The sequence below is a fragment of the Vigna radiata genome, chromosome 8 (genome assembly GCF_000741045.1).
Source record: "Vigna radiata var. radiata cultivar VC1973A chromosome 8, Vradiata_ver6, whole genome shotgun sequence".
NCBI classification, from domain to species: domain Eukaryota; kingdom Viridiplantae; phylum Streptophyta; class Magnoliopsida; order Fabales; family Fabaceae; genus Vigna; species Vigna radiata.
In genome coordinates, this window is record NC_028358.1 from 34,595,233 (window position 1) to 34,614,525 (window position 19,293).

Consider the following 19,293-nt stretch of genomic DNA (forward strand, 5'->3'; position numbering starts at 1 on the left):
TATTAATAGTACTTAAGATTAATGAGGGACATTAAAATATAGGGATTAATTATAGGTTAATATAAATAAGTGGGTTAATTATATTAATTGTTATTTAAAATAAAAATCTTAAATGTGTTGTAGATTAGATAGGAATGTAAAGAAAATATAAGTGTTGCCCTATAGAAGCATGTGTAAGAGGGAGATGATTGGTTCCAGATCCTATTTATAATGTTTCATGTGTGCCTCAAAAGAGATCCCTCAATAACACAACCCCTCTGTCACACTAACATTTCTCTATTCTCTTTCAAGCACACACATTCCCTCTCTCTCATACACATCAAACCATATTTCACCGATTAGAATTTTTCAGCCATCAAGAGATAAATCCAAACCACCATCGTCATTGTACAAATCGAGCAAAACAACCTACGATATTCCAAGGATCTCACTTTTTTGTTTTCCTCGACGTATGTCAATCATCTCAGAGTCGTGCCATAGTCGGATCATGCACAATTCTTGAAACCCTTTGTTTTTTCTCTGCAAGTGGAATCTATTTTCCTTATTTTTGTAGCCGGTTTCTCGTTGAGAATGATGTAAAACTGGCATGTTTTTATGTCTTGCTGTCGTTGTTCGGTGACATGCACCATGCTGGCTACGTGAGTACGGAGGTGTCTGTGTTTTTTTATTGTGTATGTTTGTTCACGAGTGTGTCCTTCTCAGAGGGAGATAGATATAAAGGCAATAGCGATGACAAAGGAACTCATGAAGGTCAACTTGCGGAAGCTCTCAGAAGCCGTCACATGTTATTTGTGCAATAAATGGTTGAGAAACGCAGCCACAATAACAGAGTGCTGTCATAGTTGTAAGTCTTTCCTTTTCTCTTCTACTTTCTCTGTTTCTATTTGGTCTTATGCTTTTTCAATTTTTAATTTTTTTTTATGCTGGTGAACTAATTTCTTGGTATTTTTCTTTGAATTTCTTTTTTTCCCTTTTATGTTTTGGGAGACCTAATGTCTCATCTCTCTGATTTATGGCCAACTTATAAAATGGGTTTATTGAAATTCTTTGTTAACAATGACTTGATTTAGCTTCCATACAGCTAAAAAAATTACACTTAGTATTTACACATCAAGCATAGAGTTCTGTCTTTTTTTTTTTTTTGGCAAAACGGCATACTGTATTTTCTGCATCATGTTTTTACTCTTCTTATGCATGTGATTCAAAACAAGATATTTTTCTCAAAATTAGTTAGTTAAATTTTGCAGGCTTAAACTGTTTCTAAGTTTACAGTAAAGGAACAAGGTATGGGTATATTTTTGGAGTGAAATTAGCAAATATAATTGTCTCTAAATAACCAGCAATTTCTATTGTATCTGGTAATCTGCAAAATGGTTCTTCTTTGAGAAACTTAGAAGTCTCTGCTAGAAACTATGCTATAGTTTCTATCATAAAAACTACCACTCATTGTTTTGACTTTTCCATATACATTTCTGTTTCCAAATCTGTATGCAAGTTGCAAGTCTAATTCTTGAGTTTTCCAACAGTTTGCAGGGAATGTATAGAAAAGAAGTTAATAGATGAGAAATTAAATCATTGTCCCGTTTGCAATACAGACTTGGGTTGTTCTCCACTCGACAAATTAAGGTAGTCACAAGGAAGATGATCCTTCCATAGTGCTGGCAGATTGTTCTAATATTCTCTCTGTTTCAGTTGCTGGTCTCACATCACTAAATCATGCATTGTAATTTGAGTCATCATTAGATGATTATACTGTCAAAACATTTTTTTTCCATGAAATTACTTGATATTCAGTGTAGAACCAACCATACAGGGATATACCAAAAAGTAAGGTTGTTTGTAACTGGAAAAAAAGTGAATGAGATATCTGATTATTTGAATCAATGCATGCACCCTGAAAGAAAATTGATGTGATCAATTCTGCTTCTTCTTTTTCCCAGCTGTTATTTCTATTTGATGGTTGAAAGTCTTGTTTTCTTTTTCTCCTAGTCCTTGGAGTTTTCCTGTATTTTGCCTGACTACTATATTGTTTTGGGATGAACAGGTCAGATACTCGTAAGCAAGAATTGAGGGACAAAATTTTCCCATTTCAAGATCAAAATGATGAGGAACCTGCCGCCAAATTGTTAGCCAAAATAAAGAAGAACTTAGTTTCTTCATTAAAACCCAATAGAGAAATATCCAAAGCTGGTTTTAGAAAAGTTCTCATTGCCGAAGAAGCAGATATTTCATCTCCCAAACTTGATAAAGTGGAAGGTGATAAGGAAGATGAAAACCAGGGTGACGCTGAATTTGGGGAAGAAGGCGCTACAATTGGATCCGCTAGAAGAGCGAAAGCTGCGGCAAGAATAAAATTCATTTGCTCTGCACAACCTCCGGGACAAGAAAAGACAGAGGGTGATCAGCCTCGAGTTGAAACTTCCAGCGGAACTCTCAAAATCAGAATTCCGGTATACATTTTCTCTCATCATCTAATCTTTATCTGGTTTTTCTTTCTTAATCCTCAGTGTGCCTCTCCTTTTAAGGGAAGCTAATGTTATTTTGACCTTTTTTCTTTTAACCTTTGTTCAAATGCTATTCACATTTATGTTTTATTTAGTGCATGACCATTTCCTGTGATATGCAGAATCTTTCAAAACCAAATACTGGGTTAAGGAATGAAAAGGCTGACATGTTTGAGCCAATAAATAGCCAGGTGGGAGCTGGAAGAAAACGCAAGTCCCGTAGTCATTCCACCATGCAAGAAAATGGTGTCACTTCAGTACTTGTGCACTCTAATGACGATGACCCTCAGGTTGGTATGGTCCAAATCGACAACCATGGTCACAAAACTAATGGTAACCAAAAGGGGTCAATTCCTTCAAGCTCAGATTCAGTAAAACCTATTGTGAGCACCCGAGAAAAAAGACCAAAAATCTCGGAGGACTTGAATTTTCCAGCACCATCTGAAACTGATTCCGACAGTGAAAGCAGCAAAGAGTTTGGTCCAATCTGGTTCTGCTTGGTTGCTGCAGAAGAGAAGTGAGATTACGCTTGATGGCATATTTAACATTGATAATCATATTAATTTTGTGAATGTCTAACCTTTTAATTTCCGTATACAGAAAAGGAAGTGCACCATTGCCACAACTATCTTCGTGCTACCTACGAGTCAAGTGAGTTTTATATTCCTATTTTCTGTTGAGTTTTTTTGTTGGCTGGTTTTTTAGTGCTTGAATGAGCATGGCACGCCATGCTTGAAATAATGGCTTATCTGGCTGCTGTTTCATTGGTAAAGAGCTGTTTCTGTATATTCACTTGTATATGCTATAAACCATACTTTCACTGTCCTCCTCTGGCATCCCTTTGTCTATATAAGTTCTTGTGTCATTCTGTATATGTGCCATATGATATCGTTCTCATTCCTTATCCATCTACATTGTCAATTTTGGTTTGTCAGACATTTTGGTAATTATATATTTATCTAATTTATCTTTCTTATCAAGCACAAACTGGTAGTATAACTGATACCTTCCACTAATAAATCTTTAAATCATTACAGGGATGGCAGTGTAACTGTTTCCTGCATTAAAAAGTATCTCGTGAAGAAGCTTGGTCTTGCTAGCGAAACTGAGGTAAATTTGTTCTCTTTTTGCTAAAGCTTACAGCTTAGTGAAACGAAGTATATCTATTTTTCAGAAGCTAATTGGTTTTTATGGTTTACACTTTCAGGTGGAGATCACATTACAAGGGCAGCCAGTTTTATCATCATTGCAACTGAACAGCTTAGTAGACATCTGGTTGAAAACAGTTCCAAAGAATGAGATTCTGACATCTTTTGGAAGTTCAGCCAAGGATTTTATCATGGTTCTTTCGTATGGTCGAAAGGCTTAACACCTCAAACTACCTCCTTGGTCTTAGAGAATTTTTATAATTTATCTGTCTATTTAGAAGCCCCTAACTTTTTCTATTGACCATTTGCGGTAAATACATTATACCCTTCATTTTACAATAGATTTTATTGTTTATTGGAATTAGATCTTCTTTTCATGTTATGATCCTTTTTTATATGTCTCACTTATTTTTCATTTATCTTCTCTTTTTTATTGCTTCTTTGGTTATGCACAAAAAAGTATGAACTTTTTCAAATTATATCCTATTCTTTTAGTGTATTGGTATATGTAAAGAGAGATGGATAAAAACATAATGGAAGACAAAAATATGAGTGCATGTGATAAATAATGTGAGAACAAAAAAACAGCAGAGAATAAGATGATGATGATGATAATACTAATAATAATAATAATAATAATAATAATAATTTTTCGAAAATATGCATTACAGATCTCGCAAGCATTCGATGATGGTCCGAATACGATTTTGCTTTTGGAAGTTAGAACTATAAAATAAACCGCAAGTTATGTTATAGAAAAAAAAGAAATAAAGTATAAATAATGATATGATGGGAAATATAATAAATGTTAATCAAAAGTTGTATTTATATTATTAAATGTTGTATTTATGTTATTACACTCACAAATATGGTTAGTTTGGCAACCAATAATTCTTTTTCATGAAAATTGATTTATTTAAACTCCTTGGGATACATATAAATATCCCTTCAGAGGGAAGAGAGACAGGAAAAAAGAGAAGGAAAGAGATAGATACGTTAGATTATTTTTATTTATTCTAATCTAACACGTTAAAAATGAAAAAAGCGACCTGTTAAATCAGTGCATATTGACAATGGTTAAGAATTCAAAAGAGAAGAACTGCTGTTGTAGTTTACATGTAGATTCAAGAGGGAAGTTTAAAATGAAAATTCTGTCTTCCTTTCTCACAACAGTTCAACTAACCCAAACGGAGAAGATATCAACTAATCTAAAGCCTGTTGCGAGTAAAAGCAGATGTTAAATAACTGACTACTCAACAAAATAAATATTTTAAGTTCGAATTAGTTTGTATTATTATATTCTTAGCAATAGCCATTTAAATTTCTTAAACAAATTCACGTTCATTCTTATTTCTCAAATCTAACTTATTACCTTTTCCGGAACACACTAGAAGTCCAAAACAGGAATAACATCATCAATATTTAAGAGTACAAAAGCAGAGAATTTAAAAGGGAATCAAAATTCTAGAGACAAAATTGAATAACTTTCTATGCTTCATTCTCGTGAGCAAAGAGCAAATATTAGGCACGTGACACTGACACCAGACTAACGATTAACGTCTTGTTACTTTTGGATAATAATTGTAAATAATAGTTGCATTTATTCTGTTGCTTAAAAGGGGAATATAAAAGAACAGCTAATGTTTGCAACAATACACTTAAGGGGATAATTTTTACACCCAAAAATTGATCGCATTGACTGTTGCAAGGTCTGTACCGCCGCTACTATTCCAAATATATACATGTTGCATGCGAAAAATCGGAGAATTCAAGCGCTTGACAAATTCTAATTAATTAGATTACAAGCTTACCGATTAAAACAAAATGAAAGACGCTACATACAATTTTTTTTTCTTTCCTGAAAAAGCGCAGGACCTAAATTGATCAAAGAGAATTTGAATGTTCATCATCCTCTTTGAATTTTTTATTTACTTTATAGGCTAATGAATTTCTCTTTGGAACTTGTATCCACCTAGATGATAGAGACTCCGATAAAAGTAGAAATTTGTCGAACTTGTCACATGACAAAAGTACGTTCGGAAATTAAAAGTAAAAACAGAGGAATACTTCTGTAGAATAAGAAAATTTGCAGCACAACAGATAGTTAAGTAGCAACTGCACAACAGAAAGTTTACACCAAAGATCTAGCGCATGATACATCTAGTTTGCAGAATTGATTTTGAAAGCAGGTAATTCACCAGACAACTCTTCTGAGAACATGATCGTTGATAAAGAAACAAGTTTACAATGAGAGTGCAATAAACTATCACACTAAAAAGGGCATAATGCTGTCAGCAATGGCATGCACAAGCTTGGGGAAATATATCCCACACTCAACAGTAATACCAGTTTATAGGACATTTGATTCCAATTTATACATTCAAGGAGATAACAAATTATGGCGAAATACAGTCAGGTATTACATTGTTGATAGCTGGTTCTAACACAATTAAGGAGACTTTTATAATGCAAACGCAAATCCATACAAACCCTAGGGTGCCACCCCAAAAAACAGGAAATCATTCAGGCACAATGATGCAAGTGGAAATGAAGATTACCAACACTTAGATGCAGAAATTAGGTATTGCTGTACTGTGTTTCAATCAAAATTGGCAGGTTTTAGAAGAGAAACTAGACTAGTAGCAGAAACAGTTACAAGAACTACATTTAAATTGTCCTCAAATGCATTATTTTTGCTTTCTTTCAGTTCAGCCTAGCACATGACAGGGCAAAGTCGTATGGAAACCCTATCATAACGATGAGAAATCCCCAGCAGCACACCAATTACATGGGATCATTCATCTAATAACAAGGCAAATTTGATACAATGAATGCAGCATACATGAATAAATGCGTGATTGTTAGTGAATTGTACATCAGAGTTGAGAAATGGAAAAAGAGAAATCAAACAGGTACATAGGCACCAGAGGCGGGAGTGTCACCAAGCAGCATATTGCCATAGGGGGAATCTTGATCGTCCCCGACAAGGTCTTCCGTACTCCGGAGCACGCCGTGCAGGAAAACCACCACGGCCTCACTTAGGAGGGCAAGAAGAAGGTTGAGCCAGGCAGCGGTAACGAAGAGTGCGACGACGGTGAGAAACGCGAGTGGGAGGATTGCGAGGGGGAGGTCATCGCGGGAGAAGTAGAGGAAGTACCAGGCGGCGGAGAGGAGGAGGAAAATAAGGAGAGGGAGTGGGTGGCGGAAGAGGGTGAGGAGGAAGATGAGGAGGAGGATGAGGGCGTAGTTGAAGAGGAAGTAGGTGACGTTGTGAGCGAGGCGCGTGGTGGCTTCGGAGATGGAGGACGGGAGGGTGAGGGCGAAGAGGTCAAGAAATACGCGCCACGGGCGGCGCGTGGAGATAACGGTTTGACTTGCTTCCTTTATATTGGCGAGCATTTCCGTAGAGGGCAACATTGTGGTGTGCAGAAGATTGATGGAATTTGGAATCGGAGTTTTAGATTTTGAATTGGAAATAAGAGAAGACCAGTGAGTGAATGAGTCGTCGATGGAACCAACCAAGACCAACTTTCTTTAACAAGACACTCCCTTCTCGTCTCTCTCTTACAATTGGGCCCTCTTGGCCCAACTAACCATCAACAACCACCTCCAAAAACATAACTAATTGCTTCTTCCACCTCATTTTTTCTTTCCACCTTTCCTTTAATATTTAATAATAACTTCTTTTAAGAAATACTAACACTGTCCAGAAAATATTTTCATAAATATATTGAAAAGATCGAGTTTATAGATCCTGAAAAATTATGAAAACAAATAATAAATTCTTACAATTATTTTTTTCATTAATATTGAAATGTATTTGATGTCTTTCCGTTTAAAATGCATTTGAGAGTGATTAGACAACAACACAAAAACGGAATATTTTTGTTTCCAAAATTATTAAAATAGTATAATTTTAAAACTAAAAATAGACAAATCTTATTAGTTTAGTATGACTTTATTACGAAAAAGTCATACTTGATACAAATTTAATAAAGTCATACAAAATTCACATGACTTCAATTAAAATTAAAAATAGAATATAATATACTATAATCCTATCAAACTTATATAATTTCAGTTTATATTTTAATACATTCAAATTGTAGCAAGATTACACGAATTCACACAATACATGAAATTATGCTGATATGACTTAAATTAAAATTTAAAATAAAATTACAATGTATTAAAAATACCACTTTTTCGCAACTTACAACAAAAAATTACTATCATTTTAATATTTTGCGTATTTGAAAGTATTTGATTGGAGCCTAAGATGATAAAAAATACATGAAAATCACCGAAGAAAATGAATTTCTGGCACAAGTTATCAGAAAGCTGCTCCAAAGAGCAGGAGGCGGTTAAAAAGGACATCGTTCCATCGCTTCACGTGCTCATCCCCTCTCGGACACAAAACAACCCAATAATTAAATTAAAAACCTATATTTGGAAAACTTTCAAAATTTATGTTTTCAAGACTAATATTCAGAAAATATATATTTTAAATTATTTTGAAAATATGATTTATATTTATTTTCTAATTTTATCTTTTAAATATTTTTAAATTAAAATAATTATTTTATTAATTTTATACATTAATTTATATTTATATGTAAAGGAGTTTTTTCTGTTGACATTTGTTTTTAATTTTATATTTTAAATAATTTTTTTATAATTAAAATAATTATTTAAATACTTTTACTTTTACCTAAATATAATAATTTTAACTAAATTTCATATACCTCTCATAATGTGTTTAATGTGTATGGACATGTGAATATGAAAACAATTGTTAGTTTATAATATGACATGAGAGTACTTGAAAGCAATCTAAAAAAGAATTGGTGGTGATGTTATTAGTATATGCTTTGACATGTGAGCATTCTAAAAGTAGGTATATTTTGATATACTATCAACTATTCAACTCATATAGAAATGAATGAGATGGGGGAGAGAATGACATGAGGTCTTTACTCTAAGGTTTGGTCTCAGGTTGAAAGATTTATCTTGTCACTAGTAGGGTATTAACCTATGCATTTATGACTCAGCAAAGTATAAACACTGTTACAAGTACACACCTATATTGCATACATATGTCAAAATGTGTATTTGGATAATTGAATTTAAAGTCAACTATTTATATGTTTGTATGATTGATAGAATGTTATAAATATTGAATTAATATATGATATGTTAAATGGTTTATGAAATTCTCTTTGGTAGTGATAACCTATTGGTATGAGCCGGTGATGAATTAAGTGTTGATATATTGTTGATGGAGTGGATGATGTTGTCTAGTGATTTATTTAAGTTTAACTAAATGTTGTATGATATTTTTTATCTTTTGAGAGACTTATTTGTTTTTTAAAACCTTGTACAAATATTATGTTGGTATAATTATTACTCTGACCTTACCAATATTTTATAAATTATAATTGTTACTCTCAAAAGTATCGATACTTTATAATTTTTATCTATTTATCTTACATTATCAGAATATGATATTTTGTTTAATAGTTTATATTATTAAATAAAAGGTTAATATTTGTATTTTATTTTAAATTTTAAATACTTAGATAACATATCATATGTTTTAACGATTGATTAGGTGTATGCTAATAAATCCAAGTAAATTTGTTAACGTACATTTGCATTTTTCAATCATTAAATTTAATTATTTAGAAAAATATATTTTTAATAATTTGTTACTATTCTTTTATAATTATTTATATATGATTGATCTATTTCAAATATACAGATTAATAAAATATTAATAGATAATCTGTTGCTAAAAAGTTGTTAAAATATCATATTCTAATTATTTATGTAATCTCATTAACAAATAAGAAAAGTGAAGCACTCCACGGCTCTGTACTTTTTAAACAAAAACATTAGAGAGATATAAGACCATTTTATTAGTAATTATGTCTTGAAAAAGTATTTTTTATTAAAATAAACGGGTCTTTACTTTTTGTTGACTTCTTAAATTGATGTTTTTTCCTTAAAATGGCTGTTACGTGGCCGATACCGAGGAGTGCTATTAGCATATCATTAGCTAATAAAAATGTGATTAAATATTTTAGTTGCATTCCGTGAACAAATTCTAGAGATTGTAATATGTAAAAGGTGTCTACATCAATTTTGGAACTTAAAGTTGGACAAAGACCCACACATTAATTAATTTTGTTTTCCAATGCTTCTCTTCTTCTTTGAAGTTGAAATGTTGACTTATACATTTTTATAATCAGTTCATCGTCAATACTCAATTTAGTTCGACTGATTGAATAATATAAGTTTTTTGTTTATTTTTATTTTTTTTAATTTTTTTATGTTAATTTTTTTATGTTGTATTTTATTTAGTTTTTTAAGAAAAACAAAACAAGAAAAAAAAAACAAAAAAAATGCAAAATGGTGCAAGCAGCACCATGGGCACACAAAAATAAAAAATATATTTTGTTTTTTTAGAGTTTTATTTTTAAGAATAATTAAACATTTTACAAACCACATATTTATTCACTTTTTTAATTAAAGGTATTGTCTTCGGGCAAGTGTTGTAGGATGTTAATACTTTTCTTACACTTAACGTAATCGACTTCTAAATTCAATATTTAGTTTTCGTGAACAGTACCTTATCATTTTAAGGTTTTTCCGTAGCTTTTTAGAATAAACTATGGTGACGATTCAAAAACTTTTTCACAAAAAATCATTTTCTTTTTGAATCGTCATCTCGTTACGATTTCAGTTGTGACACTCTTTAAGATTTATCCTGTATACAAGTTTTTTTTTTATCAATCAATTTTTATTATAAATAAATATAAACACTTAAATGTCATGATGACATGTGTCTCATCCTTATATCACTCTTGTACGATGGCAAAGTAAATGAAACTTAAAAGATAAGTAAATTTTATAAATAATTCATTACATTTTTATTAAGTTATTTATAATTTTATTTTTTTAGTCTCTCTTTATATTAGTAAAATAAAACTTAATGGTAGACATAAAAACTTATTAGTCACAAATAATTTAAGAAATTAACTAAAAATGCTCAAAAAGTGGCGTACTTTTTTATATCAACCTATGTGACAAATAATTCCATGTCCAAACAAAACCTTATCTCTCTCCACCTCACAAAACCACCTTTTATTTTATCTCTACCACAGCTATTAAATAACTTCGAATAATTTCAAGGTACTCTTGTATCTCTATCATTACTATCCATCTTACAGTATTAGAATCTAATTTCTCCAAAATATGTTACTCTTCGACGACTATACACTCAAGCTCCAAAAACACAAAACAAATAGCTCTCAAACACAAAAAAGAATCAAAAAACTTTGTTCTATTTTTATTTATTTTTCTCTCTTCATGTCACAAAAGAAAACTTGAATTGTATTTTACGTGTACAATGTCATAAAATTGAATAATGGAAAAACAGGAGAGACAAAAGTAATAGACACCAGGACTTTGAATTTATAGCAGTGTTTCTTTGAAAAAAAAAATCTATAAATATTTAAAAAGAACAAAGATATAAAACTATAAATAATTCAAGCATGTATATTTATTTAAATTTCATCCCATCGTAGCTTATGTTTAAAATGCATGCAAAACTAAAGTAAACATGTTACACGTAAACTTAAATGCATAATAACATTTTTTATAAACTTATTTACATATAAATCTGTGCATCTTGATCATTTAACTAAGGATCAAATTTGGTGTTTATGGATTAAAATTGAAATCATCCTATATTTCATTCAACAGTGTCGGTGTGGCGATGTGAACTTATTGACCAGAGGCAATCCAAATTTCAGTATCATCTTACGAAAGAAGTGGTGGAGATGTTTGAATCTACGATTGCATCAACTCAGCTGCCACTTTTGACAGTGACACGCGTTATTTAACTAACAAATCTGTGTGCTCAACTTGCTGAAACTCATCCAAAAGCGAAGAAAAGTCAAACATGAAGAAGCTATATAAGTATGTACCAACCCTTCTCCATATTATGCACATCATTAAAACGTTTCCTTTTTATCTTATCTTCACGTCTCTTCTACTTCCTTACAGTTTATGCTTGCCTTGTTCCGATGGCAGCCTCTGCTAAACTCTTATTTTTGTCCTTTCTTACGTTGTTTATCTCCTCCTCCATAGCTCAAACCTCTTCCAGACCAAAAGCACTTGTTCTTCCCGTCACCAAAGATGTTTCTGCCTCTGTTCCTCAGTATGTCACCCGAATCAAACAAAGAACCCCACTTGTGCCGGTGAAGCTAACCGTTGATCTTGGTGGTGGTTACTTTTGGGTGAACTGTGAAAAGGGCTATGTCTCATCCACTTCTAAACCTGTCCGTTGTGGCTCTGCTCAGTGCTCACTGTTCGGGTCGCACGGTTGCAGTGGGGAGAAAATTTGCGGTCGCTCTCCTAGCAACACTGTAACTGGGGTCTCCACATATGGTGACATTCATTCTGATGTTGTTGCTACCAATTCCACCGATGGAAACAATCCTGTAAGGGTGGTTTCTGTGCCCAAGTTTCTCTTTATATGTGGATCAAATGTTGTCCAAAACGGCCTTGCCAGTGGTGTTACAGGCATGGCTGGTCTTGGCAGGACTAAAGTTTCCTTTCCTTCTCAATTTGCCTCAGCTTTCAGCTTCCCCAGAAAATTTGCCATTTGCTTGAGTTCCTCCACTATGACAGATGGTGTTATGTTTTTTGGTGACGGCCCTTATAATTTTGGTTATTTGAACCAAGATCTCTCCAAGGTTCTCACTTTCACCCCGCTGCTTACAAACCCTGTCAGCACTGCTCCTGCCTCTTTCTTGGGGGAACCGTCGGTTGAATACTTCATTGGAGTGAAATCTATAAGAATTTCTGACAAAGAAGTCCCGTTGAACAAGACCCTTTTGTCTATAGATAGAAATGGCGTTGGTGGGACTAAGATTAGCACTGTTAATCCATACACTGTTATGGAGACCTCAATTTACAAAGCTGTGTCTGAGGCCTTTGTGAAAGCAGTTGGAGCCGCTACTGTTGCACCCGTGGCTCCATTTGGGACTTGCTTTGCGAACCAAGACATTGGGTATACACCAATGGGCCCGGCTGTGCCTACCATAAATCTGGTGTTGCAGAATGAGGAAGTGGTATGGAGCATCATCGGAGCAAATTCAATGGTGCGGTTTGATGATGTAATTTGCTTGGGCTTTGTGGATGCTGGATCAGGCCCAAGCACAGCCCAAGTTGGATTTGTGGTGGGTGGTTCTCACCCAATGACTTCAATCACCATCGGAGCACATCAGTTGGAGAACAACTTCCTACAGTTTGATTTGGCAACCTCAAGGCTTGGCTTCCGCTCGATCTTCTTGGAACACGCCAACTGTGCCAACTTTAACTTTACCTCTTCTACTTAGAATTTGGTTACTCTACTATAATCATAATTTGTATTGTAGTAGGTTAAGATCAATGTGTGTTTAGACGAGGTGATGAATAATAAGTGAGGTTATCTTTACTAATAGCCTTCAAACTTCATTGCCTTATGTCTAGTCTGAAAATAAAGAGCAGGTTGTTCCATTACTTTCTGGTTTTTACCAATCTACATTGGCACGTTAATAGATAAACCATTGGAATTGGTCTCGTGTTGATCCATTCCTTTGCACACGCTAGATGGGTGATTGTTTCAATCAAATAGCTAACTGTTTGATACAAGTTACAAGGTGTCGGTTTATAATTTGAAGTGAGAAAAATCTCACATTGGAAGAATTAGAGAAAAAAAATTGTTGATTAAATAACCTTGGATGTGCCAAAAACATGAACTAGCTTTTAGATCATTCATGCCCACGCTGAAGCGTTACCAAAAGGAAACCACTAAACCATTAAAAAAGGGAAACCTATGCATAGTGTGTCAACAACCAAAACATTTAATTGCCCATGATTGAATTAAATTCTAACAAGATTAAGAAAGGTTGTACTAGTTTTCCAGTTATTATTTAATTACATTTCGGAAAATAGTGTAATTGCGCAAAAAGAAAAGGCTCGAGTAACACGAATGAAATTAATGTTTTGTGTAGAGTATTTGTTGATATAGCTTGTAACTACGAGATTGTCAGAATGCTTTTGGACCAGCCAATCGCTCAAGTTCATAATATACAAAGTTCACTGTTGTTTTAATCCGTGTTCTTCTTGTTGGATTTCATTACCTATTACACAACTCATTGATAGCATATGCTAAACAAACTGCAGTTCTAAAATATGCCACCATTTTCTTCACGTGAGTCCTGCTGCTGCTATTGGATTTATCAACAAGAACAACATCGATTTCACATAGCTCCTGCATTGAAACTCTTATTTATTAGTATCCCCAAAAAGCCAACAAAGTTGCAAAGAATTGAGTCACAAATAATCATAATAGTTATAAAAGATAACATCATTGTAAATCGGTTTATTCAAATAATTTTTGTAAATGTCTCTTGTTTGAGACTGTATTTTCATTTCTTTTCTCCGTTGGAAATGTAAGAATATACTTACCATCTTTGCTAGAACTCTGCTCCATGTCAATCTGTTCTTGCCATGGCCACTTTAGATTTGAAGATGAGGAACACTGCTGTGGAACTGAAAATGAATATGAACTTGTACTGGCACACTGCTTCTTGCATGATGAAGAATCAGCTGTGGAGCAAATGTCTTGGTCAATGCTTGACATTCCAATATCTTTGTTATGATTTTGAGAGTTATCCTGGTTCTGCCCCTCCTCTACCATACAATTTGGCCTCTTACGAGTAGGAGGGTGGTCTATCTTGGAATCCGGTAGTGCTGGCACCTTCTGATCATTAGCAGAAACAGTAGCACACGAAGCCTTTTCCAGAAAGACAACTTTTGGAGTGTCCAAGTTTTCAACACTGTTAGTGTTGTCTACAACAACTTCATCCCTTGGTTCAGTGCCAGCAGCTTTTGCTGCTGCCTCAGATTCCCACATCTTAAATATAGCTTCAGTGAGTCTTTCTCTGGCCAAATCTACATCAATCATTGGCTTTGGGTAATTTTGACCCAACTCAACTCCCGATGCTCTAAGCACAGTAAGTGGTGCATCCCAGGGGTGATGGATCCACTCAGTTGGCATTCTTGCCAACTCAGGTAGCCATTGTCTCACATACTCACCTTCTGGATCAAACTTCGCCCCTAGAATCTGTCACCAAAATTACAGATATGAGACTTCTCACTTTTATTTTTATAATTTTCTAACCTCCTTCTAGATGAAATCAAGTCAAAAGGGAGACTATTACTTCTTTCATTTTCCTCATGGACAAAGTGCAACAACAGACTTAGTTCAATATGCATCTCAGCAGAAGATAACTTTCTAACTATTAGGATTCCTAACCTACAGAATATTTAATCGGAAATGGAACCAAGAAAGCCATGAATGTTCAATGAGACAAAAAAGAAGAAAAAATTAGATAAGGTATATGAGAGAGCTTCAATTTTTATCTCATAGAAGTCCTTATGCCCCCGTACTAGTAACCAGAACTTCAAATTATCCTGTGAGATAGAAAGGAGATAAGCTGTGAATTTTGAAGATTTATTCCTTTTAAACTTAATTACTCATTTGGTCCCTGTAGATACAAAATTTGTCTCTTTTATTTACTATTTTTAGTCGTTTTTGAACTTGGCTACAGGGACTAGAAGTATTAAAATTAGTTATGATCATCAACTAAAAATGGTACCTGTAAGAATTAAGATGAGATGACTGAAAGGAAATTCTTTTATAGGGATCAAAATTAATCCTTCCTTTTAAAACTTGAAGAAATATGAACGGGTGAATTTCACCAGGTATAAAAGGAATTGAAGAAATTATGAAAAAACTATCTAATTTTCCTACTGGCAGTACGACAACTTAGACTGTGCCAGTTTTTGCTTCACTACACAAAATCAATATCTTCTATTTGTGTGCAGTGTTACTATTTAACGGGTCCTTAGACATAAAAAAATGGCACACGAGGATAGAAATGAGGTAAGGAAACAAAAGAGTTTCGGTGCAGTGTAAAAAAATTGCTATTCCTGGTGGTGATAATGTAGGTTATGTTAATTAAGCAACCTTGAAAGTGCATAGAAATTAGATTATAGAGTGTAAAATATCCCATCAGATTGATACCTCAGGATTGTCCAAGCGCTCGAGCTCATGACCATCTGGTAAGCCACCTGAGATATACTGCCAACCCAAGATATCACTTTCAAGGTCTGCATCCAAAAGTGTGTCCCAGAAATACTTCATCCCCCATTTCCAGGGTAGAAGCAACATTTTGACAGCAAAACTTGAAACTATTACTCTTATTCTGTTGTGTATCCATCCTGTTGCCCAAAGTTCTCTCATTCCTGCATCAACCAAAGGATAGCCAGTCCTCCCTTGTCTCCAAGTCTTAAAGTTATCGGGATCAGGATCCCAAGGAAAAAACTTTAAGTGCCCCAGAAGTGCTCTCTCGTGAGTGAAGGGAAAGTTGAAACAAAGATATCGTGAGTACTCTCTAAGTCCAATGGCCCTCAGAAAAAGATTTACACTCTCTTCACCAACACTGTTGCCTTCATTTGTCCATAATATTTGCTTCATACGTGTCACTTGAAAAACTTTCCTCACGCTCAATTCTCCAAAGTGAAGATATGGGGACAAGAGTGAGGTGGAGTCTCCACCAACCTTCAGCCTTTTCTTGGAGTAGTGAAGTAGATGCTGCTCCACAAATTCTGTTAAGGCCTTGTCGGCATTTCTCCAACCCGGTGACCATGCCCGTCCCAGTAACGCATTGCTTGGCTTTTCTAATTCATTTTCAAGATCCAGTTCCTCCACTGAACAACCCTCAACTTTTCCTGAAATCCACAGGAGAGAAACAAATTCTCACGTGTTTTATATCTATGATAAGTTAATATGCAGACAGGTTGGTATCATAACACAAGTTTATCAGATTGCAGCTACTTTCTATAAGCTTTGTCTTAAACTAGACTTGCTTCTTATTTCTTAACCTCTTGCAGTAACTTGATACCAACAATCATACTAACGAGAAACGATCAAATCAAAGTAACATGATTTATGTGTATAGTCGCATCATACCTTCAGCTGGAGTTAATTGCCACGGAGGAACAACTGAAACAATATCCATTTGCTTGTGCAAGCATTTCTTCCAAAAAGCTTCAAAGGTAGTGAAAGCACGTCCACTCTCAGTATATACTTCCCATGGCTCATACAACAGATCCCCATTGTAGCTTTGCACAGAGATGCCTTGTTCCACTAGTTTTTCTTTGATGTTGTGGTCACGGACAAGTGAAACTGGATCTGGTTTAGCGTAAGAACCATGGATCAGCTAGCTACAACTGGACTGATATGAAATCTATGTCCAAGTTATTTTGTTCATTATTTACCAATCTTGTTAATACCAGTTAATTCTCATGTTTCAACTAGCTAAGCAGCTATCTAAAAGACTAAATAACTAATATGACAAACAAAAGAAAAGTACTAGTGCTAGAATAGAATGCTTAAAACAAGTAAAGCATATAGAGTGCATACATTTGTGTATCAACAGTCAACAAACAAAAATACAGATTTACTGCTAATTCTTCATATTACCTGCTATATAATGACTTTTAATGTGTTATGACAAATAAGAATCAGTGTATATTTTTTTAAACTCTCCATATTTGACAATCAATCGCCATTTTTCAGTAGCAGATTATCAAACTGAAACACAGCCAAAATAGTAAGGGTGAGAAAACGCCTCAAGTAATTGTCACTCAGTGAGCATACGGATATGTTCAGTTTCGAGGACTATCTTCAAGGAGTATCCAACCTCGAAGCTTATCAATAGAAAAAGCCTTCCCTTGCTTCTTCAATTTTTGGAGATCCAAAACATTAAATGATACCAAGCATATGATACGATGGGATGCACTTCAAAATTGACTAAAACATTCAAAATAGAAGGCTAAATCTACACCATCTACATTCTGACAGCAGCACTCACCATATAGATGGTTAAACACTACTTTTGTTGCTTGAATGGCCTTTATGCAGTCCAAAAGAGCTGTGACAGTACTATGAGTTTTGATGAACACAAGCCTGGTCCCAAGAGACTTCAGTGACCGATCCAGGTGAGCAAGAGATTGCTTCAGCCACCACCTTGACACTCTTCCTGGATAAAACTGTCCCTCCTCTTTAGGGCACCATATATAAACAGGGAGTACAGAACCCTCCCTGGCAGCAGCAGCTAATGCAGGATTGTCCTCAATTCTAAGGTCCCTTCTAAACCAAACAATAGTCCTGTTGCCAACCATATTGTACACTTCCAATTTTTCATGGCACAGCCAAAACTTTCAACCTCATACCATGTCAGAGTAACTTCTCCACAAGTTACTTGTACCCGATTAAAGAATTACGAAGTTCGCCTCAACACTTCACGGTTCTCCTAATCAAGAACCCTGGCAAAAGAAGATATGTGAAAATTTAAGACAAGACAAGATATCAGATACAGAACTTGGATCTGGAATTTTGCGAAAAAACATAAAGATATCTGTTAGCAGCATGAGATGAGAACCTAAAAATCACAGCCAAAGTGGACCAAGAAACAAGTAGCTTATCAGGATGTCCAACTTGGATGCCACTTTGCTTTGTGTTAGGTATCCAACCTAAATCCTACTCAGAGAACCCATCCCCACATGTCTCACTCACCAATTTAAAGACCACCACCAGTTAAAAATAACAAAAAGAAAAGAGGAAAAATTTCCGATCGAGAAACAAAAGTGACTGAAGAATAATAAAGGTTGGAAAAGCATAAAAATCCACAAAGCACTGAGTTGGAATATTCAAAATATCATATAAGAAAATAATCTTCAATATAGAGATGAATAACTGGAAAGTTCTTCAAATTCATCCTCAAACACACCTTAAACTGGGACTATATGAGGAGGATATCAAATACCCTTCAGCAGCCGAATCATCAAATCAAATAAAGATTCGGCCTAAGTTACAGCTTAGCTAGAAATAAATAATAGAGGGCATTAAAGGAGGCAACAGTGATTGAATCATGGAAGTGTGTTGGGATGGTTGGAAGGATCTGATTAGAGTGTGATCACGTGCGGAAGATCACAGGGTTTGTGCACTGATGAAAGTGGGAGACAGACACGTATGATTAACAAAGACGAAAGGATAAGAACATTGAACATGTCACTAGAGTCTACCAGCAGTTTCCACAACTTCATCAAAATGGACCAAATTTTTACCACAACATCATAAAAATATCCTCAATAAATCCAAAACCTGGTGGGCGTAACAACAACAGTTGTGCGTCGTGATTTGTAAAAGATAATCATGACACCGACTTCTGTACAATATCAACGCAATGAAACCCAAATTATTTTTTCCTTGTTAAAGACATGTATGATTTACTTCCATCAGTGATCATGACACCCTTATTAATTAGAACTGTAACAAGATTTTTTTTTTCTTGGGTACGAGGATACGTTAACTAGCTGCTAAGTGGAACACTAGATAAGGAATTTTGTACAAAAAAAAATAAAATGTTTCATCCTTTAACTAAAATTAATTTTGTAAAAGTAAGATTCTTCAGAAAAAGATTCTACAAAAGTTTTGTGCAAATATTTAATCGTAATTT

At 34.4% G+C, this 19,293-nt stretch overlaps 4 protein-coding genes across 5 annotated transcripts; 2 read left to right on the forward strand and 2 right to left on the reverse strand.

Annotated features, from left to right (window-relative positions):
• The first annotated feature begins 255 nt into the window (after positions 1-255).
• LOC106770573 (E3 ubiquitin protein ligase DRIP2) lies at positions 256-4,040 on the forward strand. The gene is made up of 7 exons (XM_022785023.1): positions 256-844; positions 1,527-1,626; positions 2,045-2,450; positions 2,627-3,021; positions 3,105-3,155; positions 3,542-3,614; positions 3,712-4,040. Exons 1-7 carry the CDS (start codon positions 730-732, stop codon positions 3,871-3,873), a joined length of 1,302 nt encoding a protein of 433 aa, XP_022640744.1. The 5' UTR covers positions 256-729; the 3' UTR covers positions 3,874-4,040.
• A 2,264-nt stretch (positions 4,041-6,304) lies between these two features.
• Positions 6,305-7,168, reverse strand: LOC106771394 (PRA1 family protein D-like). The gene has a single exon (XM_014657366.2). The coding sequence runs from the start codon at positions 7,067-7,069 to the stop codon at positions 6,557-6,559; it is 513 nt and encodes a 170-aa protein (XP_014512852.1). The 5' UTR covers positions 7,070-7,168; the 3' UTR covers positions 6,305-6,556.
• A 4,482-nt stretch (positions 7,169-11,650) lies between these two features.
• Positions 11,651-13,222, forward strand: LOC106770852 (basic 7S globulin). Its single transcript, XM_014656681.2, has one exon. The coding sequence runs from the start codon at positions 11,743-11,745 to the stop codon at positions 13,057-13,059; it is 1,317 nt and encodes a 438-aa protein (XP_014512167.1). The 5' UTR covers positions 11,651-11,742; the 3' UTR covers positions 13,060-13,222.
• Positions 13,223-13,681: 459 nt separating this feature from the next.
• Positions 13,682-18,959, reverse strand: LOC106771995 (cryptochrome-1-like). 2 transcript variants are annotated; one of them, XM_014658092.2, is made up of 6 exons: positions 18,565-18,959; positions 17,647-18,100; positions 16,743-16,964; positions 15,795-16,501; positions 14,174-14,831; positions 13,682-13,976 (listed from the first exon to the last, which is right to left on the reverse strand). In XM_014658092.2, exons 2-6 carry the CDS (start codon positions 17,954-17,956, stop codon positions 13,966-13,968), a joined length of 1,908 nt encoding a protein of 635 aa, XP_014513578.1. In that variant the 5' UTR covers positions 17,957-18,100; positions 18,565-18,959; the 3' UTR covers positions 13,682-13,965. The 2 variants fall into 2 exon arrangements, with proteins under 2 accessions (XP_014513578.1, XP_014513579.1); XM_014658093.2 differs by lacking the exon at positions 18,565-18,959 and adding an exon at positions 18,217-18,539.
• Between the last annotated feature and the right edge of the window lie 334 nt (positions 18,960-19,293).